This window comes from Struthio camelus, chromosome 3, assembly GCF_040807025.1.
Source record: "Struthio camelus isolate bStrCam1 chromosome 3, bStrCam1.hap1, whole genome shotgun sequence".
In the NCBI taxonomy this organism is placed as follows: domain Eukaryota; kingdom Metazoa; phylum Chordata; class Aves; order Struthioniformes; family Struthionidae; genus Struthio; species Struthio camelus.
The window spans coordinates 110,047,171-110,072,960 of record NC_090944.1 but is presented as its reverse complement, the minus strand read 5'-3'; the positions used below and the strand labels follow the sequence as shown (position 1 = coordinate 110,072,960).

The window sequence follows — 25,790 nt, the reverse complement described above, 5'->3', positions numbered from 1 at the left end:
ATAATAGTATAGAAAGCACTGTCCTTGCATCAAGAAACTAACACAGACCATCTCTAACATAAGAAAATAATAAAAAAAAGCTTTCAAGGCAATTGAGTAGTGGATCAAACACGCTTTACTGACCTACAGTGCTGATCAGACCCAGAGACAGACATCTGAAGTAAATCCTGTGACTTCAGCAGATCAGACTCAGAGAGAAAGGTTCAATATCAAGTCTTTGGGAGCACTGTGGCTTTCTGCCAAATAAACAATACTCTAAGGGACACCTTGGGGGGAAAAGCAGTGTCAGTGAAATTCTGTCCTGCCTTACCTCTGTGTCTCTGTCGCTACCCAAACCCCAAGGCAGAGCATGAGCACAAACACTTTTTCAATGGAATTAGCAGACAAAGTTGAAGAGATGTAGTTGTCAAAAGTGAATTCTAGTAGGTGTGTTCTAAACAGACTGTGTGGATGGTGTTTTCTGTATCCAGTGGAAAGAAATGACCTGTTGATGCTGTGATGATTTTGTTGCAGATTCAGAAGACTTGGTTGAACTCAAGCCTGAATTTGTATAGAGAGCTAACTTCACTTCGCAACAATGAACTACCCATTCATCGGGGGTGGATGTGCTACATCTGGAATGACAGTAATGTTTTTGTGTATGTGAGGGAATTAGATGGGTTAGACAGAGTCTTTATGATGGTTCTCAATTTTGGACAGGAATCAACAATAGACCTGAAAGCTATAGTTCCTAACCTCCCATCTGAAGCTTTTATAAGACTAAGTACTAATTTTAGCAATGCTGGTAAAGCTGTCAATACCAAAATAATTAAAACCGAAATGGGAGAAGGCCTGGTCCTTGAATATAAAACAGAAAAGCCTGTTCATACTATGGAAGCTTTTCAAGAAAATTGTTTTGTGGCAGAGAAAGCTTGTTATTCCAGTGCCTTCAATTTACTCTACGTGAACTGTTAAGTGCAAGAGTAGAATAACCAAGCTCTCATATTAATTTAGAAAATGTTGGTTTCAGGGGAATGTTAAAATTTTCAGTGGCTTTTCAAACTTCCTTTGTGTGTAAAATAAATAGCCTAGAAAATAAATTTGATACCTAATTGTCTTGCATCTGTGTTGATGATGAAAAAGTATGGTATGAACAAAGATCACAGTTTAGCATCTCCCATAGAGACGGTGGAGAAGAAAAGCAAGCCAGTCCTAATAGAGCAGCCTGTTTAAGTATGTTTTTGTGTGAGGGCAAGAAAACAGTTCCTTCCTAGGTGCTGCCCCTTACAGTTCCTGGTAGTTAATTCTTTTTTTGTAGTTGCTTTTTATATTTTGTTTTAGCTTTAACATGAGTTTTACAAAGGGGTGGTCCTGGATTTGTTAAAATAGCAAGTAAGACTAATATGTGAAAGTGCTGATGGTTTATTTAGAGCTGCTAGAAGAGTTATCCTCCAAGTTAGTACGAAAAAGAACAAAAACTGGCTAAGGACGTCTAACTCTGCTCTCAAAACTGAATTTCCAATGGATCTTTCCTCCTCTCCTATACTGCGATAGAATATGTTTGCATTCTCATTTTTTATTTTTCTACCCAAAGAAGGGTGGAGGTAAGGTGTGTGTATATATCAGTTGTGGTTCAGAGTAAGCAACAACTCTGCTGACTGTCCCACTTGTTCGTGTGTTTTGAATCACATTTGGTGCATCTTCAGTAGCGGCTTAATGTGATACAAAAGAAGGACAGGGGTTTGATTTGGTGCAATCTGTTTTGGTTTGAGGACCTTACGGCCACATAATGTTTTCCACCACTGAAGTTTGTACCAATTGTTGGTACTAGGTGTGCACTATGCATCTATCTTAATAAACAACGCGTAGCTGTTTTGTACAAGATTGCCTTGCTTAGAGGTCACTGAGCTATGAATCAGTTTTACTGCCTTGTGTAAAATTCTGTCTTGGAATAGAGATCTTAGACCGGAATGGCTGCCGGTACAAAGTGCATCTCTTCACATCTTTGGTTTTCAGCACCAACTGTTTTGCACTAAAGTTCTGCTTGTATTGTGCTGCACTACTTGCTTCGATGAACACAACTGCCCTGAACTAATTGGTTAATGCAGGAGGCTACTTCTGTACTACCTGGCAGGAGAAATGTAACACATAGTTTGTATGTTTGTAAGCTAATGCCACGCACAACTTTTTGTCTTTGAATTTCTGGTCTGCTTATGCCCAGAAAGCAGGGATCCAAGAGAAGAGAAGAGGTTTTCACTCTACCTATAAATACAAATCTGACCTGAAGCTTTTCAGGTGGTCACTGTGTATATCACCTATTTGCAGGATTTGACGTGATGTAATGTTGTGGATAGCATACTTCTCCACCTTATTCTTTATCAAGTTCTTTGTTCAGAAAAGCAAGGTGTCTTGCAACCTAAAACAATGAAAATGTTTTATTACAAAACAATAAAACTCTTTATGCCATAAAACCTCAGGTTCTTCTGCAGCTATTCTCATCTTCCTTTCCCATATTGATTCTAAGCAGCATCTTGCCCTTAAACAAAACAAAGCTTTTCCCTAAAGATTTAATTTGGGGGAAAGCTGCAATACCTGACACTTATTGGGAACTGTAAAAATTAACAGTAATAAACAAGATCTGTGCCCAACTATGATACTCTGAGACATCGGTAATAAGGCAGGCTAAGGCAGTATGTTGTCTTTTAGCATACACATTTGTAGAAAATGTGAAACATTGAATCCTAAGTTCAGATCCCAAAATGTAAAGATCAAACCTCTCATATCTATTTTGCTCATGAGGAAGAAAGAAGTAAATGAAAAAAATCAGTATGACAACTTTAAGCTCTTAAAACTGTATGGTACACGACTTTTCCTGCTAGAACAATGTTTCGCACAACTTGAAACCTTTTATTCAAAGCTCTCAGCACATTACAATGGGGGTCTAAAACTATTTTGAGGTTTGAGGTACGGTGAGGTTCAATAATCTGGCTCTGCCATTGGATCTTATTTATACACAAGCAACAGCAACCTTAATTCCATCAGTGTTTTTTTTTTTTTTTTAATTGCTGCAAACATACATGCAATGACTGCATGAACTACTGAGGCTTAAATATTAATTGCCGGGAAACCTCCCATACATGTTATGGAAGTGCGCAAAAAAGGGGGGCATACCTCATTTAGTGAATCCTCCCAAGATGACTCACAATGACTGCTGTTTGCCTGGATGTCTAAGATGATATTAGGGATCCAATTTCCTGAAACAACAAACCTAGTGGTCACTAGACATTGAACGAACAAGGAAAGGTAAAGCGTGGATGTGAGGCTTTTAGGGATGCGTAATTCTGCCTTCTGTCCTGACAGAATTTCTGCTATTCCTTTGGAAAGAAAATGAATCGGTGGCTTGCTGGATGAACTACCTGCATTTGTTAACTACATATCTGAAAAATGTTTATGTTCAGTGTGTATGTTCTTTCTCTGAGCCTCTTTGGAAAAAAAACGTGCTTTCTCTTTCTGAGCAACGATAGCAACAACTGCAGCATCGGCTATCCCTTTTCAACCTTTGCAATTGGTCTGCCAGGAGAGAAGGGACGTAATGAAATTTAGAGAAGCTAATCCAAGAGCTATTTTGGTCCTGATGGTAAAAGCCTCTCCCTAGATTAGACGGTACTGCAAAATAACAGGGCTTGAAGACAGCTTTTCCTGGAAACAACACCAGGTCTGGGACTAAGTCTCAGGTATAAAAACATCTACACCTTCGCATAGCTATCATTCTAACTAGGACTATCACCTGCAGTTTCAGGAAACTGGGAAAAGGGGCTTTTTGTAGAGCAGCAAAAATAAGACCTTATCAATGTACTGTTGAGAACTGCAGTCTAACCAGAACAGTAGCTGGACTAGACAATAAGGGTTCACCTAGCTCTGTCCAACAGTAGCCATACAGTGAAGCCTAGAGAAGAGTGATCCCCACTGATAATCTCCCTGACTTCAGTTTTTTTCAGCTCAGAGAGTTTCCTGAACCTGTTGTGGTTTGTCATTATTGTTTAACACATGCTGATTTAACCATTTTCAAGAAGGTCTACAATACTGATGATCTCTCTTAAGGCTCTGGAGAGTGCATCTTACAAGCTGAGGTTTATCCATTTGTCAGTATGACTGCACGTCTCATCTTTGCAGATACCAGAAATTACTTGAGAGATTTAGATACTGGATCATATGGTACAAGTGAATGCATTTAAGGAGGAGCTGATCTCTGTAGTGTTGTCTAATTATATGACTAATGATATTCTGACTTAAAGTTAACTCCATGTATCTGTAACATTTTTATCTCACCTTTCCCTTCTGTTCTGCTGGCATGATCTCTTGCAGCCTTCCTAAGTTTCTGAACATACCTTAAAACTCCTGTTAGTGGTATTCGTTGATCGTTTTCATAAGCTGTGATAAAAACTGAAGGATAATGCTGAGATAAAAAAAAAAAAACAAAAAAACTTGACAACCGCTTTTCCCATAAAGTGAGTAAACACATTTTTCTCCATATATCTTATTGTACTACTTGTTATGGTTTATCTAAAGCATAACTATTACATAATTACCTGCTCTTAAAACCAATTTTACTTTTTCCAGTTAGAGTGATAAGAGTATTTTGGTCTGAAAATGACAGGTTAATATTGGGTGATCATCTACTTGCAACAGGGGCATGAAAATATGAATCCTCTCTCCACTTCCAAAGGACTAAGGCATATCTGCTTGCTGAAGCTTACCAAAAAAAAAAAAAGGAGCAATAGTCATAGAATGGTTCACCTTAAACAGTCAGAGCAGCAGTTAAGATTTACTTCTGCAATCTTAATGCGCATAGCAAAACAGTTGTTTTTATATAGTAAGATTTTGTTTATTAATGAAGCTATGTAACACAGCTAGCTTATCGTTTCAAATAAAGTAAAATTTCCTCTGAGATGACAGTATCAAAGCCATAGCTCCTTTTTCTATTTCATTGTCTGTCTTTGAAAGGTATTTTCTTTCTGAAAAATACCTCCTTCCTCTTGTGAGGAAGTCTGGAAAACCCAGCAGAACAATGGAACTTCCACACAAGGGCAGAAAAGTATTTTACAGGTTGGGATTTACAACATGTTTGTTATTGTTTGTTATACCATAAAATAATCTGTTAAATACATTACTTCATGGCTGTCTGTAACAAAAACAGCTTTTGCAAGCAACTGATCATTTAGGGGAAGGAGTTTACTTAATTTCAACAGTCATCAAGGCCCCAAATATTGCTAAGTTATTACTGAAATAATTTGTATTAATGATTCATTTTAGCACACATATGCAGTTCAGACAGTTTTTGTAAGTAAGTGTTGCATTTTTAAAGCATGGAAAGGGTAAAATACAATTATAAAAAATTCCAGTTACTCACTTCTCATTATTTTCTTATAAACTGCTATGCTTTTATTACTGCAGTATTTGACACAGAAAGGGCAATTTTACCTGTGGCTTAATATTCTGGTAAGGACAATAGTTTTTGATATACGTCATACTTCTTTCATCTGCTAATGGATTTCCCCATTCTTCCTGTTCTTCCACTGTCAGTGGGAGATGAGTTTTCATCATTGTATTTAGAACATCTAGGAAAGGAGCCTTAAAAGTTATTTGAAAAAAGAAAAAAGTTGGCAAACATGACACAAGACCTCAAATACCTAAGCCAAGGTATTTTCAAACAAATGAGAAATGTGAATTTCGAATTGGATTGTTTCCAATTCTGAAACTGGTGAAATGAAGCAGAAAATACAGTTTGACCTCATCTTCTATAAGAGATCAGCAACACCTTACCTGTAAGACCACGGCTCTGATAAGTTCTGGATCAGTATTGCACAGGGCTCCTGCAAGAATTCCTCCAGCACTGGCAGCTACTAGTGCTGTATATTTTGGCTGAGAAAATCCTAGTTCATGCAGCAGCATAATGCAAGCCTTAAGGTCATGGAGACCTTTGAGTTTATTGTGCTGACATCCATCTTTGTGCCAGCTAAGGCCTAGCTCTCCTCCACCCCTGAAATTTAAAACAATTCAAATTGGAGTCTCTCTGGAAAACATTACACAGCAAAGCTTCAGATAATGAAGGACAGCAGCAGCTACAAAATTGCGAAAACAGTTTGCCTTCCCAATCAACTCTTCCTTCCTCTATTTGTGTCTTTACTGTCCTTTATGGCAGAAATAAATACACTAAATGCAAATTAAAAAGTCCTTATATGATGACTGGTGCAAATCCAAACAGCATAAAGGCACTACATGCATCATCCATCCCTTTGTGCTCATATCCTGGAATTCATAGGTAAAGAAGCACTTCAGGAAGTGTTACTTCCTTTCTTATATCACTAACTGTCATTAAAATCATTGAGAGTATCATTTCTCAGCTCCTCCCTGAAACGCTCAGGATTTGCTTTTTGTGCGGCTTTATATTATATAGTCAATTGGTCAATTTCTTTTTTTTTTTCCCTAGTTGTCAATTTTGAATACTAGATGAAACATTACAGGTTGTAATATTTACAGACTTTTACAATGAAATTTGTGTTCCTTTTCACACAGTTGCAATTTTGGTTTTACGCTAGCTAGAGTTTCCTTATTCAGGTTTCAAGTTTAAAATGAATTAACTGATTAATTTGCCTCTTTGGTACTCTTCCTCTTTGGTACTGCCACTGTAACATAAATAGGATCCACTTACGTCAAAAGACACAGTGGTGGGAGTAAGAACCACACAATGCTTGCCACTGCATTATCAGACTGTGAATATATTTGTATGCTGAATTTGTTTTGAAAGTGGTATTTCAAACAGTTGTTGGTTCCCCCCCATCTTCCCCTTGCTAAAATGAGTCTTTTGTTATCTTCTTTATCTACTATTATCTCAATGAAAATGTGAAGCCTATTGTACATAGTAGTTTTCTAAAACTAGCAAGTTTGTAGCTAAACAGGAAACAAGATTTGGCCAATAAAAGAACAAAAGATGCAGGTTAAACACTTAGTTACTGTTGCAGAAAGGCAAATGCTTTTCAGAAGGCAGGTTGAAGGCTAGTACACAATGCTCCAGGAAAAAAAGGGCGGTAGCAGCACAACACTGCAGTTTGAGCATGCTCTCAACAATTTTTTGAGCAAGGACAAGATGAAATGAGTAGTTCAGAGGTATCTTAAGATTGAAAGGTAAATACAACTATCCTCTTGACTTAAGAAACCTGAACGCAATATGTATTATTCTAAGTATAATTTTTTTCCTTAGGAAAATTTAATTATTGTTAAAACTACTTAACCGTTCTAGAAATGGATGGAAATGAACAGCATAAAGGATCAGGTACAGCTACATCTAAAAAATATTTATGTACCTGTTCATTTTCATATCAAGAAATGTCTGTATCCCATAATACTAAAAAAAAAATCTTAATTTCACTTTGTATTTGACTTACCTAACATGGCAATATGCTAATATCCAATCCTCTTCAATTAACATCAGCTTCTCTTCTTTAAAGCTCATGTTCAAATCTATGCCATAAGCTCCATATACATGAACTAGAAGTGGTTTCCTGTGTAGCTCTTTAGAATTTATATTATGAAAAACTGTAATTGGCACCAAAGTTTCATCCTGGAAATGAAGGAGTATTTTACAATAAAGGATATTTCAGAAATCTCAATGACACATGGCAATGAAAACTTCAATTATTTATTTTAAAATGTTTTTTTTTTGATTACAGTAATTTTTTTCACTTAGCTTGTACAAAGCACTCTTGAAAAATAAAGCAAGAAACTGAACCTCCGCTGTGTAGGTTTATGGATGCAGAGTATAAAATTCATTTAAGTGCAACACCTGAGGTGTTTTTAAACTATCAAAGCACCCAAGTCTTCCTTCCCCCTTTAACACCAGGAGTATCTATTATTAACAAAATAGTTTACCACTTACTGCAGCACAAACTCTTTATTAACATCTCCATTTTTTTTTATACCCAGGCTGTTAAAACTTTCCTTTCTTGATTTATACTGTGTAGACAGTTGGGGGGTGTTCTTTTCAAGAACTAGCATCCTTTTTTATCTTACAGAATATGATACCATCCATCCAAGTTCTATTATACAAAGATTCTTGACTCATCATGTACTGTTACCTCTTCTAACACACCCAGGTTAATTAAAAAAAAAAAAAAATCTTATCACGACTTGTTCTTTTCTATAGCACTGAAGAAAACACCCACTGTTTAGTAACTATAGCACTAACTGCTCTTTACATTTTTTTTAACCTCTATTCCCTGCCAAATGCATTTTCTTTAAATGGAGAGGAGGAAAGGAAGAATAAAGGGAACAGCGAAAAGACTGAAAAATCTTACCTTGCTTTTAGCAAGTAAACGTGTAGTGTGACAATTCGTAATAATTGGTACCTCTTGCTCAGCTTGTTCAATGAGATTATTTTCTTTAAATGAATATGCAAAACGCTTAGGGGGGTGTACTGGGGAGGTGAGCTGAAAATAGCAAGTGCTGGTGGTATGTTCAGGATGAGATTCCAATTCAAATGCACAGGCCCACGTAGGCAGCTGAGAAAACATAGCATTTTAAGTGACACCGTTAGACTGCTTCTATACTTTGCCTAGTGTGCCCTTCAGAGGCAAAGATTTTGAGTACCAAGCTAATTATCTTCAGTTTACACCTAGTACAATCTGTATTTCTTTAAAATTCAGTACTGAAGTGGTCAGAAAGTGAAAGACTTTAGTTAACTTTTTCCTTAAGGCTGCTAGATAAAGTTCAACAATGAAATAAACTGGGAAATAAATCCAAAATCAAATCCAGCTTAAAATGGGCATTAAAACAGTTTTTTTTTTAAATAAAACACTATTTCAAATAGATTCTGCATTGTTTTTAAATCCTGTTTCCCCTCTGATTTCCAGTTCTACTTCAACACACTGTACAGCCAAGTCCGTATCAGCTGTTATGCTTTTACTGTGAGTTAGCTCAGTAATGCTAAACCACTTAAAACCCCTGCCTCTTAACTTTGTTCCTAGTGCCAACCATTGTGAAGAACAAAACCTTTTCCTGGCACATTCACCCTCAGATACTTACTGCTATTATATGTAAGATGTTTAAATCTGCTAAGAATAAAAGAAATCAAGATTCATACTTTGAGAGCAGCAGGAACTTAGTCAAACCCTCTGCCAGGCCAGTTTGCTCGAGTTAGGTTGCCAGAGACTTCTGAAACGGCAACAAAAGCCAAAGTTCTACAGACTAACTGCAGACTTTTTTTTGAATAAATACACTAAGACCATTCTTAAAAATCAAAGATTTCAGAGACCGTAACAGAGCAGTGTGTTTAAAAAGCTTTATCTATAGCAGTTTTATAGAATATACCGCTGGTAACTTGTTGCAACAAGCTTATGAGTTATTCTGATCGGTTTGTTGCCCTGAAAAAAACTCTTTAAATAGCTGAATGGTTTCCAGAAATCATGTTTTTGAATTGAGTTACCTTGTCTCTAATCCACAAGTATTTAGCAACAACTAGAGAAGGGAAGAAATACTTGCAAAAATTGTACTGCAATATCACTTTTCTCATTTATTATAGGATGGGTTCCATGTTTGTCTTCTGAAAGTTCTAATCTCTCCCCTCTGGGAGAGCCAGGCTTATTTCGTTGCTTGGACTGAGCAGTGTAACCAAAAATAAGCCCAGTAAAACTAAGGAAAGTGTTTAAGGAATCAAGTACTATAAAACAGTACATTAGAAACTGGCCATATGGTAAAAAGCTTGACAGTAATAAGCTGAAAAAGGAACTGACTCACAGCATAACTGCTTTGAAACTTGGTATGGGCTACAATAAGCCATCACGTGAAATCCTGAACAACATCCTCAGGTAATACAATAGTCAGGACAAAATTGTCACTGTTATAGTTTCCATACCACCTTGAGTCTGCGAATTTATCTTTGCTTTCAGTATAACGTTGTACTGAAAAATTTAATCCCATGCTGGAAAAATATTGTGCTACTTAAGACAATCTAGAACATACCTTAATTGACTGAACTGAATGAGAAACAAAAGAAAGTACATTTAAATAAAGATGACCAGTGTGCTGCAGGAACATAATACAGTGATTACTGAACATCTCCAAGTCTATTAGTTTGGTCTTCTCCTCCAATGCATAAAATAACTGCCAGTTCTCCATGCCACTGGAAGCTACTGGTGCCTTCATCAACTACAAAAGAAAAAAGAACATCCCTGCATTACTAAGAGATGTAATAAAAGTTAACAAGTGAGCTGTACAGACATACAGGTGATCTCATACGGTGAAAGTGGGTGGGTTTCTTTTTGCCTAACTAACGCTGGAAGCATTTAAAAACTTTACTGATAGCAGGAAAGAGCTGTGTGACAGACAGTTAAAAAAATAATTTTTTTACAACTTTGTTTGCAATCATATTACTACGCTTCTTTAAAAAGAGTAGGTTGGCAGAGTCCCCTGGGACGAGGGCGAAAGGGCAGGGTAGGGGGTCTCAGGGAAGGCTGCTTCTGCTGCCTGCTCATCTAAGCAGTTACAGTCTCTCTGTTTAAACTCCAGTCTTTGAGCTCCTCCTACTGTGGTTCTCTTGCTTCTTCTGCCTGTAACACCCCAGGACTCTCCAGCCTCCCTTTTCAAAAAAGGTTTGTTGAAAGTGAGGTTGGGAGGAAGGACCTGTTCTGCAAAGACATAGCTGGCAGGGAGAGCACTAGTTATAAATTCTTTTTTACTTCTGTTTGACTCTTAAATAGAGAAGAGAACACTTTCAAAGTAATCAGAAATTAATTATTCTTGTTTCTATCTACTAAAACTTACCCATTTCAAGTTTAAAATGTCTTTTAAAACTGTCTTTAGGAAGCTCACATGAAAGCTCCAGCCCAATTTCTTTTCACAGCAGAAAAGCTGCTATACAAAGCAAAACGCTTATACTTCACAGATGACTAGCCTAAATCCAACCTGCCACAATCCTGCCCTCTCTGCTCTTCCTATGAGTTCCCATTGCCTGCGTTGTACTCAAACAAGTACTTATTCAGCCAAGTGGTGAACTCGTTCAACTAGCTGATCCAGCATAAAATAACTTTAAAAAAAAAAAAAAAAAAAAAAAAGGAACTTGCTCATCCCCTGGTCACATAGCTGTTAGAGCCAGTGTAGGGAAGGCAAGATCACAGCAAGCTATTTTTTTTCCCAGTAAGGGCTTCTGCCTCAAAAGAAGATAAATACTTCCAAAAATTCATGAGATTCATTGGATATTCCTGATTGTGTACACAAAAATGAATAAGTTGGATGTATGCTGCATTGATAGAAGGTGATATTTTCATGTCTGAAGGTCAGCACTGCCCAGCTGTGCACTACATACAAGACAAGAACCTGCCACCTGAGCAGGAGAGCATTTCTTCTCAGTAAGTGGTGGTATGCTCTCTGAGATACTATTATTATACTATATGAAGGAAAAGCAGCCACTGAAAACACCAGAACGTGACCAGAAAAACTGGCATGGAAAAAAGTAAATTTATGGAAAAATTTGCAAGATTAATCCACCGGTGATTTTCATGTAATAAGTGCTTTCATGTGGCCAACTGAACTGCAGGCTGTTTGGTTATACAGACTGAAATCACTAACTTTGATTTAGGCAAATGACAGTTAAAGCATAATCATTTCCATTTGTTAACAGATGGGTTAGAGTCAAATCAGCATGCTACAGGTGAAAGACTCCACATACTGTTGTCAGTCTTTGAAGCCACGCAGTTCTCTGCATGTCTAATTTTCTTAAATTAATTCAGTAAGCCGCGGAGCACAGAATTAAAAGCCAACCTCACTACGTCTACATGATCTGTAACATGCACCTGAATGAATACTTCTAATCTTATTAACAGTTAAGATTACCTTATATTCTGCAGGCTCTCCATATGTAGTAAGAATATATAACTCATCATTTCTGTGCTCAATGTGATAAATGACTCCTTTTGTTCGTGCTTGTACAAGAACAGGTGACTTGAAAGGATGGTTACAGTCCACCAGCCAAACTTCTGAGGTTGTCTTGCTGTTGCTGTTGATAGTGAGAAACCGTCTGTCCTTTGTGCAATATATGTCTACAAAAAATCTGCAAGCAATAAAAAAAAAAACTAACCTTAAAATTTATTAACGTTTAAAAAATACCTCACTTAGTTGCTTCAGAATCATGCGATTCTAACCACAAGGTAATCTATGATTAGATTGGGGAAGTTCCAGACTACGTGGTTCCCAAACCTACTTCTGCTGCATCTTTTCTGGGATTCAGAAAACCACAATTTTGTGTGTGAAATCTGAAGTCTGCAAGGAGAGCAGTTCAGTTGCTGCCCAACTGAATTCATATTTTTGCATCACTGAGATGGACTGAAAGGTCACAGATGTATACAGGCTGTAAAATTCATGCAAAACCTAGATATCTTTTTCGAGCTAGTAAGCCTTTTTCAAAAAGAGTAATAAAGGACAATTAAAATTAATACAGGACATCACATGGGAACAGGAATAATCCAAGAAAAACAGGAGCTACTAAAAATCAATAAATAGCCTAAGTGTTACTGATCTAACTTTGGCTGAAGCAAGCAAGACAAAAAGACTAATTTTTTTAAGAAGCACAGAAGCCTATACGAACCAAGGTTGACAGTGCTGAAGTGATAAAGCTGGAAGCAAGAAAAGAAATTAACTGAGCAAACAAAAAGTCACACATGGTGACAAAGTAGTAACAGAAAGAAAAATGTTCTGAAAAAAAAAAAACTCTGCAAATAACGTTGCTTGGCTTTGGATATGATTCAATTCAGTGCTGCTTCTAAGATCCAAGGCTGACTGGATCAGCAGTGGGCATGAGAGGAAAGATGATCTTTTTTGATTTTCTTGACAGCTTTGATTGTATCCATTTGAGGTCTGCGGTAGAGAAATATAGAAAGAAGGAAAAGACAAAAAATGTCTCTGAAGCTATTTCCCCACTATTTTTTTGCCGTTCTTTCTGAATAACTGTATCAAGGTTTGTTGTGATGTGTTTAGGAGTAATTTTACTGAAAGAGATGTCAAATATCAAGTGGTAGATACCAAAATATTAGATCCTGTACAAGACTTGGTACTAGCTAGTTTGAAGAAAAGCAGTTCTGCTCACACAGCTATATTGTTTCTTAGAGATCACATAGACCTGGAAGCAGAACACCAGTAAGGGAAGGGTAATGATAATATGTCCATATGCAGAATTCATGAAATAGTTACTGTATCCAGTCTTGGTGTCTATATTAAATTTATACATAGCTTTACAAAGCATACAGAAAAAGTAACTCAAAGTCTGGAAAAAGGCTTTTTCCTCCACAAGGAGACACATAATAAGACCAATACCTTCAGTCCAAGGTAAAGTTAAGAAGTTATATGAACACCCCAAAATAGCATAGCCCAAGAAAATATCTACTGATTTTAAATGGTTCTAAAATCTAGCAACAGAAAACAGGATGACAGCCAGTGGCTGGATGCTAACACTAAACAAGTTCAGGCTGAAAGTCAGATTCACATTTCTGAAAGACTGACTCTAATTAAATTGGAATGTCTCATTTGGGGCATGGCACTTTCTTTGTCATTTTGAATCTCTCAGAGTGCATGTCTAAGAGAAAAACTACCTCCAGCACAAAGCTCTGGAAGATTTCATGAAGAAATTGCAGGGCTGAGTATCATAATCTGTGTTACACAGGGCAGATTACATGACTGCAGTAATGATCCTTTTAGGCTTCAAAATACTTGCCTGCTGAAGGAAAGGAAGCTTTAGATAGCATTTTCAGTGCTTTTAATTAATTGCAGGTGGAGGAATTGTTGTTGTTGTTGTTGTTATTGGTTTACCAATAATGACATCTTGACATCTTTAGGAGGACAAGGAGAGCTGAGTTTCTGAAGTCTGCTAAGAATCAGCCTCCTGCCTCTCTAATACTCGCAAACTTTGCAAGAGCTGGACACTGCATTCAGTAGTATTCCAGTAGTTCAGTTCTGCTGACCTCATTTCTAAAGGAGTCAAACTGAAATGCAGGCTATACTTCTCCCCAAGGCACCAGGCTTTGATATCACAATAGTTTCTCTAGTTGCCTGTATGGGTTTTTTTTTTTTTTTTAAGGAAGTCACGAAATCTTCAGCTTCTAAAAAATATTTGATTGCAAGTAAAAGAGCTGGGGTGAGATATAGAACAGAACTGTTCAACGGCAACATAAAAGAACGTCTTGCCTTCTCCCACCATCAAGTGAGTTCAGTTATAAGCTGCACTAGTAGATAAACCTTTAGAGTAAGTTTCTATTAGATTTAATATAATGACTGTGACCTTCAGAATTATGCCAACGGTTTCCCTGTAGGGAAGCGTCAGGTCAGCGTAACTTGCTTTTACAAATGTATGTATTAAATACAGCTGTAAAAAAAGGATCTTATTTACTCCATCTCAGTTGTAGATTTTTCTCTGTTTTTTTCAGAGGGAAGTATAACTGAATTTTTTTTTTTTTTTTTACTGAACCTGTAACTTTGGATGAAGAGCAATCACAAATATTTACAATATAGCATATAAGACATCTTCATGCTACAAGGCTGAAAAACTAGTTCTGCATACAATTTAGCAAGAGCCTTCTTGTCTTCCCAAACCACTGCTTAAAGAAAGGTTATTGAGAGGGTATTCAGTCAACAATAGGTCTATCTCTGGGAATGCTATAATGATTTTGCTCATCCATTACCCAGAGCAAGGATTAGCCTGAACTCCTGTTTTTTTTAAAAGATGCATCAGACATCAATAGCAGAGAAAACAAAATGAAATCCGCAGTCTGATCTACCCTGTATGAAACCGTCACACTTTCATTAAAGGACACTGTGACCTGAGACTGACCTTGACATTTATAAACTCAGCTGAACTCATGAGGTAACAGAGAGAAGTTAAATCTTTGTTCATCACAAATCAAGAGGAGAACAGAGCACGTTCTCAGACTGCATATGCCAACACTGACAACAGAACACTACTTAAAATGACTTATACCATTTGGAATAGGATATGGAAGATTTTTTTTTTCCAAACAAGTTATATTTTACATACAAAATACTCTAGAATATGTGAACGACTTTATATATTTTAGGTAAGTATTACCTTGCATCTTGTTCTGTGTAAATTAATTTAGTATGTTTCTCATCAGTGACAGTTGTCATAAACACTTCCTGGCATTTAAGATTCTTCTGACTTGTGTAAAACAGAACATCACATGTAGCCCATTCTGGAAAAAAGACAAACGTGTATCAAATTTGGAACGGTATATTGTATTACTGAAAGAAAAGCTAAAAGAAACTAATGTTTTTGCTGTTCAAAAGCAAGTCCTGAGGACAAATTATATACAGAAAAGAAGCTGTCTTGAGAATGTAAACTGAATTAATATGATGCTAAATTATTTTTGGCCCGTCTGCTCTAGTTAAATTAAGATCACCACTGGCTGTGTAGTCAATAATTCTGATTTGTTTAAAAGAGGGGTGAGAAAAAAAACCCACTACTTACATGCATCTATTTTCTTCAAGATACGCTGCATATGTATCATGACCATACCTTATACCAGCAATAACACCAGAAATCTCTATCTCAGTACCTACATCATGGAATAGTGAGGACCACTCTGCAGTCTTGCACATACATAGAAAAGGTTCAGCTTGTGCTTCTTCCTAACAATGTCTCTACTTCGGAAACACTAAGGCTCCTCTTGGAAACCTGAGGGAGATAGGTGGTAGCCGCACACACAATCTCTCTTGAAAACTAGTTATAGCTACATAACTTTTTCTTCTCTAGCACTCATCTGTATGTACACTCTCACCCTGGGTAAATAAAAATGTGGAGTCCTCACAATACACTAATTGCCTAGTGGAGGATCCCAGAATCCCTTATTGAATAACGAGTGAAGGACTACTTACTACCTCCAGTGTTGCATGCCCTGCGTGATCTGACAGTGGTGTAATTCAAGAGGAAAGGATAAAACAAGCTTCAGGTGGCAGATGTCAGCAGTAGTGAAATTCAGCGCAATCCTTGCTAATGTCATTTAGTCCAATTCTGAATGCTACAGGTAGCTGCCTCTATTCTACTTTTTACCAGACCTTTAACAGAATTAATCAATGGAAGAATCACTTCACTGAGACGGCTGGCCTTCTGTTAAACCGGCAAAGGTTCCTTCTGAAGGATTTTATATTCATAACGTAAAAGGACAAAGCATGACTAATAGTCAAAGCCTAAAAAGCCTGCAAATGGACCTGAACCTCCTCATTCTTTTTGCTGAAATAATAGCTATGAAGCTTGTGGTAAAAGATGAAGAAGGGGGCAGAATCATCAGAAAGCAAGATTTAAGGAAGAGGTTAAGTACCACTGAGGGACCCTAAAAGTGCTTTCAGAAATCTCATTGATCCCCTGAGCTCCAAGACATCAAGGAGCCAGTCCTGATTTGTCAGATCACTGAGCTAAAGAGTGAGCAAGGAGTACCTCTCAGTCTGAATGTCAGGGGCAGAGAATCTGAATGCACATGCTAGCCGGTATTCAACACTGTCAGAGCCATCATAACAAACACTGAAGAGAGATCAGGAAAGCATGCAGGGATAACTTTGCACTGTACCTACTGCGTGTAACTTAAGCAGGACATTGTATAGGTACACATAGCCTCACACCCGAGGCAGACAGGAAAACAGCCATTACAGCAGTAGAGTAACTAGCAGTGGTTTCTAGAGCTCCATGAACATTGGACCCAATGCTGAAAAAGGCAGGCTGCAGTTGACAAGGAACTGAGGACAACACCTCTACACCCCAGAGGCTGGGGCAGGCCACAGAAAGACTTTTCCAGGTTTGAGTCCTACACATCAAGAATCTCAAAATATAAAAAAGCCTACGTCAGCTGACAACGGTCCAGGGCCCAGGACCCTGTGGTGGCTCTGTGGGTAACAGAAAATTTGATGTGTGGCTGTTTAAAACTGAACAGAGTAAATTAAGTTTACATGGAGTCAGCAAGATAATAAAGAGGATATAAGATCCGCAACATTGCATAGGACTGCGTGCAAACCAGGTGGAAAAGAGATGTGACACATGCCTCGGGGTACTGCTGAGATAAAAATTCTCCAGTTTTCTGTGCTTGTCTGTGTATGTGTTCCCCAACATTAGAAGCACATAAATAGGGGAGCTTCACTAACCTGAGGTTTATTAATCTGAATGATCCAGCCAAATTACTGCGGTCTCTGCTGCTCCTGCAGCCACCACAGTAATGATGTTTAGTATATGCAGTTCAAAGAGTTCTTGTATACTGTCTTATGCATAAATATTAATTTTCAGTAAACACCTGATTAATTATCACACAGAAGTAATATAAACAATTGCTATTTCAACTGCAATGTGGCTCCAACGTGCGCAGACAGCTGAGGTTTCACTGTAAAGGTGAGCCTTTACAAGGGAAATCCAGTTCTTCTAGGCTAGCTTTTAAATAATTGCAGATGTAGATTTTCAGGAACTTTCATTTGTCTGTCTGCTACTGCACATCATCCACTATGAGCATATACTTTGCAAGCGGTCATAAAACCTGATTCTCTTGCTGTGTATCTCACACCTGTACACCTGTTATAATCAGTACCACTCTGACTTGTCATTTCTATACTCTGTTATCTGCTGTAATCTGTCACATCTATGGCACTAACAGGGAGTTGGTTTCTTAGATGTATTAAATCTTCCAGGCAAACCTACGTGCTCAGTCAAGTATGGTGGAAAATACTACTGGCTTGTTTTCTGGTCTAGTATTCAACAGGCATTATAAACTTTGATTGTGCAAACACTGAATTATTGCTCATTTTCATTTTTTTAAGCAGGAAGTTTTACTTAGAGTTTTAAAATTCTTGCCCAGTCAAACTGCTTGCTGCATTGTGTATACTTCATGACATCCAACAATAATAATCTTATAATCCAAAATACAAGAAGATGTGGAATACTGTATATATACTGTTGCACTCTCTTTGCTATATTCTTTAATACGCTATAAAAAAGAAAGATTTCCCATTCATTTCTGTTTACTTTTGCATATTTTAACAGCAAAATAAAGTTCCTTAACCTATTCTGGAGCAATAAAGCTCACGAAAGCATTGAAATCAGTCCTAACTGATTTCAATGGACTCTGAATTGTAACCCACATCCTGGAGTCCAGCAGAAATTCCTGCCAACACTCAGCACTTACGTACATTTAAGAGGAGCAGAATGCCTGCAGCTATCAGTGATTTCAGCTGGAGCTGCAGGGTTTCAATACCTGGAAAATTTCTCAAAAAGACCCTTATAGTGCAAATAGTTATGTCAGTAAATTTTTACAGGGGCATACGGAATTCAGTAAAAAGAATGATGTGCATAAGTTTTCAAATACATATAAATACTTGCCTTTACAATAAAGGAAAGCTTGAACCATGAAAGGATTTACTTTCATTCACATCAAGTAACTTGTAAAAATCAGGCTGTATGGAAAAAGACATTTGTCAAATAAGAAACAATTTAACAGCTATAAGCATTACATCCAGCAACGTCACCTCCTTACTTTCTTTAAAACAAGTACTAGCAATTTATTTTTTTGGCTAAGAGAAATGTCTTACTGAAAGTTGGTGTGGTTCACAGGATAAGCAACTTACCAAAACTAAAAACATTTGGAATGACTTTTTCCATGACAGGAAAACAATCAAGTTTCATAATAACACAGGTTGCCTCTTCAGAATTTTCACTTTTTAAGCTGGCAGCCATATACCTCTGATCTGGTGAAATTCTGATCCGTTGAATATGGGCATCAGAAAAGCCAATATCTTCAGTACTGAATAAAACGTTAACATTTGCTTTATCCACTGCATAAAACAATACAGATAACAAAAAATGCTGTAATTAAGGAATTGACAAAATGAACAGTAGTGGTTAATAATCAATAACCTGATTTAACAAGTCTGCCTGCAATATTCACAAGTATACTGCTAGAATTGATTAGCACCAAATATTTTTTTTATGAGATACTTGCCAAAACATTTTGTGAAAATGAACAAAAAATTATAGATCCAAAAAAAAAAAACCTTTGTACTTATTTTTTTAAAGTATTTCAAAACTACAGATATAGGCTTTGGATGAATGTATTTAATTCTAAAATTCAGATACCTGAAATATAGTTGTTTTTACTAGATACAATTAAGTAACCAATGTTTTTCACCCTCTCAAAAATAAAAAAAGGGTGAATGTACTTTGCCTTTTTTAAAGTTTTAAGCCAGGGCTCTGAAAAGAAATGCCTTCTCTCTTCCCTCTCCAGAAACTTACTAGCATCACAAAACAGCAATTTATGATGAAAATCTTAATATAGTATTTATATGATATACAGTATGTATTTATATTATACAGAGCAATACAAGATGACTTAAACATATTATCCTAGTAAAGATGGAATACTATAATTAGAGGTTCAAGATGATAAACATCTACAGTGATCTACTGTTGTGGACTCAGTACCAATATATACTATCCCCTAATTCTTTTCACATCATCTTTTCAGACTCAGGATTCTAGAATTATTTACTGATCGTTACAGAATTTTATCAAAATATTTCATTTGTAGTATAGTTACACTATTTTTAGAAACCAAGCAATGAAGCTGTAGTGCAAGAAAAACACCCTGAATAATTGATACATGCAGAATATTGCAGAATATTTTTCAAGAGTTAAGAAATCTCTTACCGTCATCTGCTTTTGAAAGAAATATGCAGCCATTTTCCTCAAAGTACACATTCCCTCCAAACCTAACCTGTTAAATGCAAAACAAATGTGTTTCAAGTCCAATACATATGTAAAATAAATCTTGGTTATTTGTTAGAGATTGGACTATTTCCTCAGAACCCCTATATTCAATCAGTGTTCCGTCAAATGCAATTGTAATGTACACAGATGAAAGATAACACCTATATCTGATATTGAAAAGGGGAACGAAGGAGTTAAGTGCATCAGAAAGATTCTTTTGAAGTTGGAGTACTTAAGCTACTTATTTCTGTATCTAAACTTAATGAAGGGCTCATATCACCTATGTTTTCTCTTGCAACTTAAAATGTCTCAACTTCTTTGTCAAAAAGTCATATGATTATTATGTAATTTGTTTTTGACTATGGTGAAATTAAACTCAAATACACTTTTCAGGACCAATACGAGCTGTTCTAAAAACATGCTCTATGTTGTTAAACACAGTTATAAGAATATTCAAAAATCAAAACTACCACAATAAAATAAACAGTGAAACAGCATTTTATGGCAGGAATGGCTTTACTGCCTTTTGTTTGTACTAAATCATGACAAATTTTTGTATTTTTTGCCACTTACCCTTGGGCTGCTCGAATTGAATGTATACTTGTTGTGCAGTCTCTCTAATTTTTGCTTGATTCTTTCTATCATAGATGTGTATCTTGCTGAAATTTCATTCCAGTTTTCTTGTTCTGATCTCAGAAGGTCCTTATACAAAAGCTCTGATGTTATTACAGATGGTTTTTTTTTTCTTTTGCGAGAAATTTTTGTCACTTCCTGCTAAATAGGTAAAGATAACAACGGCTATAAGCCAGCACTCTCTTCAAATATGAATATATCAATGAGACACTAACAATCTTTCCTAAGCTACTGACCCACAAAATAACTTTGCGTTATTACAACAGTATGAGTCCTTACAAAGCAGCTGGGATGAATTTTTCTTCTCAGTTCTTCCTGATCTTTTACAGGGGCATTTTCAAGTGTACTTTTGAAACATTTATTGAGGTCTCTTCTTCAAAATTCAGCTTACTATTAAACGTATACTCTTAAGTGATTATATGTGAATGTGTTTGTTCTTGTCCTAGAACTGGTTTTCCAGTTAATTTTTATTGAATTACTTTTCTTTCTTCAGAGGTGTTTTCTCATTGTTTTCCTGTTTTAGATTATGCTTTCTCATTTCCTCCTCTTGCCAGCAATGCCTCCTTCATTCTAGGCAAGACTCCTGCTTGTTCTGGTCCTTGCTGCACCTCCTCAAAGGGTTAGTTTAAACGTTCTTAGGGCTAGAAAGTAAACTGAAGCAACAAACTGGTGCAGGTTCTGCAAACATTTTCATCAAGAATAAGCTCATGGATCTGGTTTTCTGCACAGAGCCACTCCTACCTGCCTACCAACAAAGTCATGTCTCCTTTTGTTAAAATGTTACAAATGTGTTAACATTGCTAACACCAAATTGCTTCTTTTTGCTTGCTGTAAAATCTCTCAATATGATCAAATAACAAGTTAAACATCACATATTACCATACATAATACCACAGAGATGACACAAAGTAGCATTTTATATCATTCAATGTATTATGTAAATGTCTTTAAACTTAAAAAATAGCATACACTTATACACCATCCTCACTCTGCAGTCAAAAACTGTTACTTTACTCCTGCTCTCTTCACAAATGCTTGAGATTTTAAATGTGAACATTATGGATAGTTCCTCTCGTCAAAGCCTACATGCTCCAATTACCAAACTCTCTGTGAATGTAAACTACATCAGTCACGAGCGCATACGAACATTCATTATTGGTTCAGACCAACAGTTGTGCGAGTCTAGTACATAAGATCAGAAGCACAGGTCAAAGAAATTAAGAAAAGAAGCTCTGGAGCAATTGGGTAATTGCATTGTGAAGGCAAAGAAAACACAGGATGTGTTACTTGTACCATCCCTTCCCATTTGTACAGACAAATGGAAGTGGAAAAATTGTTTTGATCAAGAAAAGGAAACACTATTCCCCAAAAAAGAAGCAAACAAAACCCCACGGTTGCCACAACTGGATGCCTAGGGAAGAGTAAGAATGGGGTGAGCATAGATGATACTCCTCAACAAGTATTCTCCCAGCATTCAACTAACTTTGGCGCAGGAACTTCCTGAGCTGAATGTGGTTTCTGGATAATTAAAAAGTGGATATTTAAAAAATTCTCTTTCATGCACGCGTAGAGTCTCCTCTTGGACCTATGTAAAATTGTAGGATCCACGACTTCTTTTGGCAAGTTCCACCATCTATTGCCTCCTTTGTGAAGATTCCCCCTCCTTTTACTTGTTTTGAATGGTTTCCATTGTACTTATTTGAAAATATTATATACAGCTAGTAGCAGCAATGTAGGCATATATCAAGGAAGCTGCTTTACACCTCCATCATATGGAGGTAAAAGCAGTCATCTAGAAGAGCATCTGGGGAGATTCTGAGGATAGCAGAGGATCTTGGTGACAATTTGCTTGCAAATATTTGCCCCAAGGTAAACAGGCCACAGCTTCTTCTCAGGCGAAGACCACCTGTGCGCCTCCTGGAACCAGTGCTTGTAGACCAGCATTTAAAACTGTTAGCGAATTGCCAATCAATAAATAGGACCACAAATAAGAACTAAAAAAGGGTTGCAACATGTATTTTGAAGATGATCTTCACGTCACCTCTGAAGAAACATTAACTTGAAACCATTTTAGAGCAACTGCACATCCATCTAGAAACATGTCTAAGACAAAATAAAACAAAACAACAATCTTTTTACATTATGTATGTAAACTGATTTATAGGCTGTCATACCACGATAAGTTTTTACTTTTGGAGTACCGCATTTGAAGACACAGGGAGAGAAGAACTGAAATTATTTCAGGCCATTTTCTGGCTCTGTGCGTGACGTATTACCACTGTTTTACATAGCAATTACTTACAAACATAAATCCAAATACTTTTTAAAAGTAGTTTATCACACGTGAATGCAACTGTGACAAATTAAATGTTCTAATACAGTACAAACTGCGACTCACTGGCCAGCATAGAAAAGTTCAAGTTTGTTGAGCACTGGGCCAGCTCACAGCAGTTAAATCTGGGATCATTAGTTTGGACACTTAGTCGCTATACTGGCTGATGTCTTCCTGCGGTTTTACCCTGACACTTTAACCGAATCTTTCAGGAAGACACTAATTTTTTTAAAACTGCTACAGCAGCAAAATCAACCCAAATGCACTTTGACATCAAAACAGTATAGAAAGGTTGAGAAAAGTCATTTGATCATAACTGAAATCCTAATATTTATCCCCGTGCTTCAAACCCTTTAGGAAATACATGTTTCCCCGACATTTGAAATAACATGGCTGGCTTCCTTAAAAGATAGGACAGAGATGGTTGTTGACGTTAAACCTACACTTAAAACTGCATACCTGGCAGGAAAAGAATCTCCCTTGCAGAATGCTTCCAGGTGGCATAGTGCTGTTGCATGCGTTTCCTGAACAGTCCAGGATGTGGCATTTTGGGGGTTTTATTTGACTATAAAGATATATTGTTTGGAGATGATTATGCTTAGAGTAGTATTTGACACCAAAGCTCAGTGCTTGGAAAAAATTTTGCGGTCCAATACATGATGTCCAAATCTTCATTTCTTAACAGTCAGCCTGAAATTTCTGAAAATCCCAAAGTGCTGGTTATTTACACTGCGTATGTGAAATATTCATAAAGAACAGAAGTGGGTCTTTCCAAGTTACCAATGTTATTTCACCTTTCAAAATAATTTGCTAAGTAATTTAGAAAAAAAAAACAGCAAAACTGAGGATGTTTCTTCACGACTCGTAGGAACAGCTTAGCTTGCACTTTAATTTGCCACCTTTCTCCAAAACGTGCTTCCAGACAGCTCCAAACTTAGCTCCAGTGAAACCATCAGTAAATGGAAAGGGAAGATGCAACTATGCATCTGTTCAAATGCTCACAAACCAAAACCTGGAAGATTCTGGGAAGTTAAAAAAAAAAAAGTTATAATCTAATAATAAAATCACTTTATCCCAGAAAAACAACAAAACAGCTAAGAGACGGAGGCCACTGGCAAGAAAATTAAGACTTTTGTAGCTCGGGGAGGGGGGAGGGGGAAGAAAACACCCCTCGTGTTGCACAGCCCGCGGGTACCTCCACTCGGCCCCGTCCCGGCGAGGCCCGGAGGAGTCGGGCCGGCCCGGTCCCGCTCCGCTCCGCCCCGCCGGCCCTGCCCTCACCGCCGCGGCAAGGCCCCGCGCAAGGACTCGCCGTGGCAGCCGGCGCTCGACTCGCTCTCCCTCCCTCGGCGGCGCTGCCCTGGGCTAAGATGGCAGGCGGGCACGCGCCTGCCCGCCTCCCTCGGCTCCTGCCCGTAGCCAACATGGCGGCTGCGGGCGAGCGGAGCGGACGTCAGCGGGGGAGCGCGGCGGCGCTCCCGCCGGGCGGGCTGGCCCAGGCGCCGCTTCCCCGCTCACTGGCGTTTCACGCCCACGCACTGTTTCAGGCCCGAGGCGCTAAGGCGACGGGAGACCCGTTTTGGAGGCGCGCTCTCCCACCTCTGGTGCGTCGGCAGAGGCGGCGTGCTCCTGCCGCGCCCTCCCTGCAGCGAGGCCGTCCCGCAGGGCTGCCCGCTGTCGCCACGGGCAGGTCGGGAGCGCGCTGCGACGGGCGCTTCTCCTGCCCTTGACAAAGATGGCCACCCGCTCCCTCCCCCCCGAGCCCTAGCCCGGCCGGTCCAGGCACCGCTGGAGGCTCGTCGGCGGCCGCTCTCCGCCGGCCAGGGCCGCCGCTACCGGCACACGGAGCGGGGTGGGGGGGCTCTGCGCGCTCCCACCGCTTCAGCCCCGGGCGCCGCCCGCCGCCACATGGCCGAGGCTGCCGGCTCCCCGCGCTGCCCCGCCGCCGCCGCCGGGTGCGCGGCGAGCGGGGCGGGAGCGGCGAGAGCCCGTTGGCGGCTGCTCGGACAGGTAGGGGGAGCCCGCGGGGCGTCGGTGATGGAGGGGGGGGGCGGGGGGCGGGTGTCTCTGCCCAGCGGTGCTGCCGCCCCGTCCTCACCTGCCGTCCCGCTGCGGCGCGAGGGGCAGGCGGCGGTTGGGGGCAACCGCCTCCCGCCCCTCCGCCCCCGGGCGGCGGCAACGGCAACGGCCCTGCGCGGCCGTTAGCTCGTAACGCCCGAGGGGCCGGGCTGTGCGCTGGCGGGGCTGCCGCCGGGGCGGGGGCGGGCTGCGGCGGCGGGAGGCGCTGCCGGCGCTTGGGGGCTTGCGAAGGCGGCTGGGGTTGCGTGGGGCTTTGCGCCTGTCTGACAGGAGGGACTGCGAGGAGTGTGCACCGGGGTTTAGGAGCAGCTTTGCAGTCCGCTTTCTGAGGGAAAGAAAAAAAAAAGAGTATATGTATATGAATGTCTCTGTGAGTGTATACATATATATAGATACACTAGATATACACCCAGCTTTCCAGTGTGTCTAAACACCAAAAGCAGTCCGCAGCTTTCTAAGTACTTTTTGGGGGGCGAGGGGGGGTTGGAGAGAAACCTATATGACCCATTTAAGCTCAGGGGCATTAGTTTGGGCCTTTTAGGTTGTGCTTTGATGCTATATCCAGTGTTGCTCAAGTTGATTTTTGTAGCTGCTGCTGCCTAAATCCTCTGCTTCCACCCCCAAATTAGACTTCATAGAGTAAGCAGTGCAGGGAAGTGGGGTGTGATCCAACCGAAAGCTCACCTTGCAAGAAAAACAGCCTTTTATCCCCAACAGGCTGCGATCTGGTTATCTGTGTATCTGTGGGGGAGGGGATGGTGATGGTGAGGGGACAGGAGGAAGAAGCAGCAAGTAGTTACGCCAGCGCTCCTGAATGAAAAGTAGCTTGTAGGCTATGGCCTTCCTCACTTCTTTGAACCCTTGAGGAGCAGTGCAAGGCCACAGGTTGAAAATTATACCTATGCTCATCTACAGAGGAATCAAGGCTTAAAAAATCATAATCTGTTTAATTTTTTGTTATTGAATGTGACA

General features: G+C 39.0%; 3 protein-coding genes across 17 annotated transcripts in view; 2 read left to right on the top strand and 1 right to left on the bottom strand.

Moving 5' to 3' along the window:
• Positions 1-1,084, top strand: part of SLC3A1 (solute carrier family 3 member 1) — a 30,221-nt gene extending 29,137 nt beyond the window's left edge. For all 5 annotated transcript variants that reach the window (XM_068939645.1, XM_068939644.1, XM_068939646.1 and 2 more), the window contains one exon: positions 514-1,084. In XM_068939645.1, coding sequence (XP_068795746.1) covers positions 514-954 — 441 coding nt within the window. In that variant the 3' untranslated portion in view covers positions 955-1,084. The remainder of the gene's footprint in view (positions 1-513) is intronic.
• On the bottom strand, positions 98-24,966 carry PREPL (prolyl endopeptidase like). Of its 10 annotated transcripts, none has more exons than XM_068939640.1 (15): positions 24,838-24,966; positions 23,199-23,761; positions 20,348-20,545; positions 19,715-19,781; positions 18,637-18,843; positions 15,107-15,230; positions 11,866-12,082; positions 9,997-10,182; positions 8,334-8,537; positions 7,425-7,600; positions 5,803-6,019; positions 5,461-5,610; positions 4,309-4,435; positions 3,151-3,233; positions 98-2,395 (listed from the first exon to the last, which is right to left on the bottom strand). In XM_068939640.1, exons 2-15 carry the CDS (start codon positions 23,412-23,414, stop codon positions 2,348-2,350), a joined length of 2,220 nt encoding a protein of 739 aa, XP_068795741.1. In that variant the 5' UTR covers positions 23,415-23,761; positions 24,838-24,966; the 3' UTR covers positions 98-2,347. The 10 variants fall into 10 exon arrangements, with proteins under 10 accessions (XP_068795741.1, XP_068795736.1, XP_068795734.1 ...); XM_068939635.1 differs by having other exon boundaries at positions 20,348-20,548; positions 24,838-24,944; XM_068939633.1 differs by lacking the exon at positions 24,838-24,966 and adding an exon at positions 24,339-24,465 and having other exon boundaries at positions 20,348-20,548.
• CAMKMT (calmodulin-lysine N-methyltransferase) overlaps positions 24,110-25,790 on the top strand; it is a 228,963-nt gene continuing 227,282 nt past the window's right edge. Inside the window, exon 1 of one of the 2 annotated variants that reach the window (XM_068939656.1) lies at positions 24,110-24,343. In XM_068939656.1, the coding sequence (XP_068795757.1) occupies positions 24,110-24,343 (234 nt within the window). Of the gene's footprint in view, positions 24,344-24,639; positions 24,750-25,790 lie in introns of those variants that run through there. The other variant, XM_068939657.1, reaches the window with a different exon arrangement.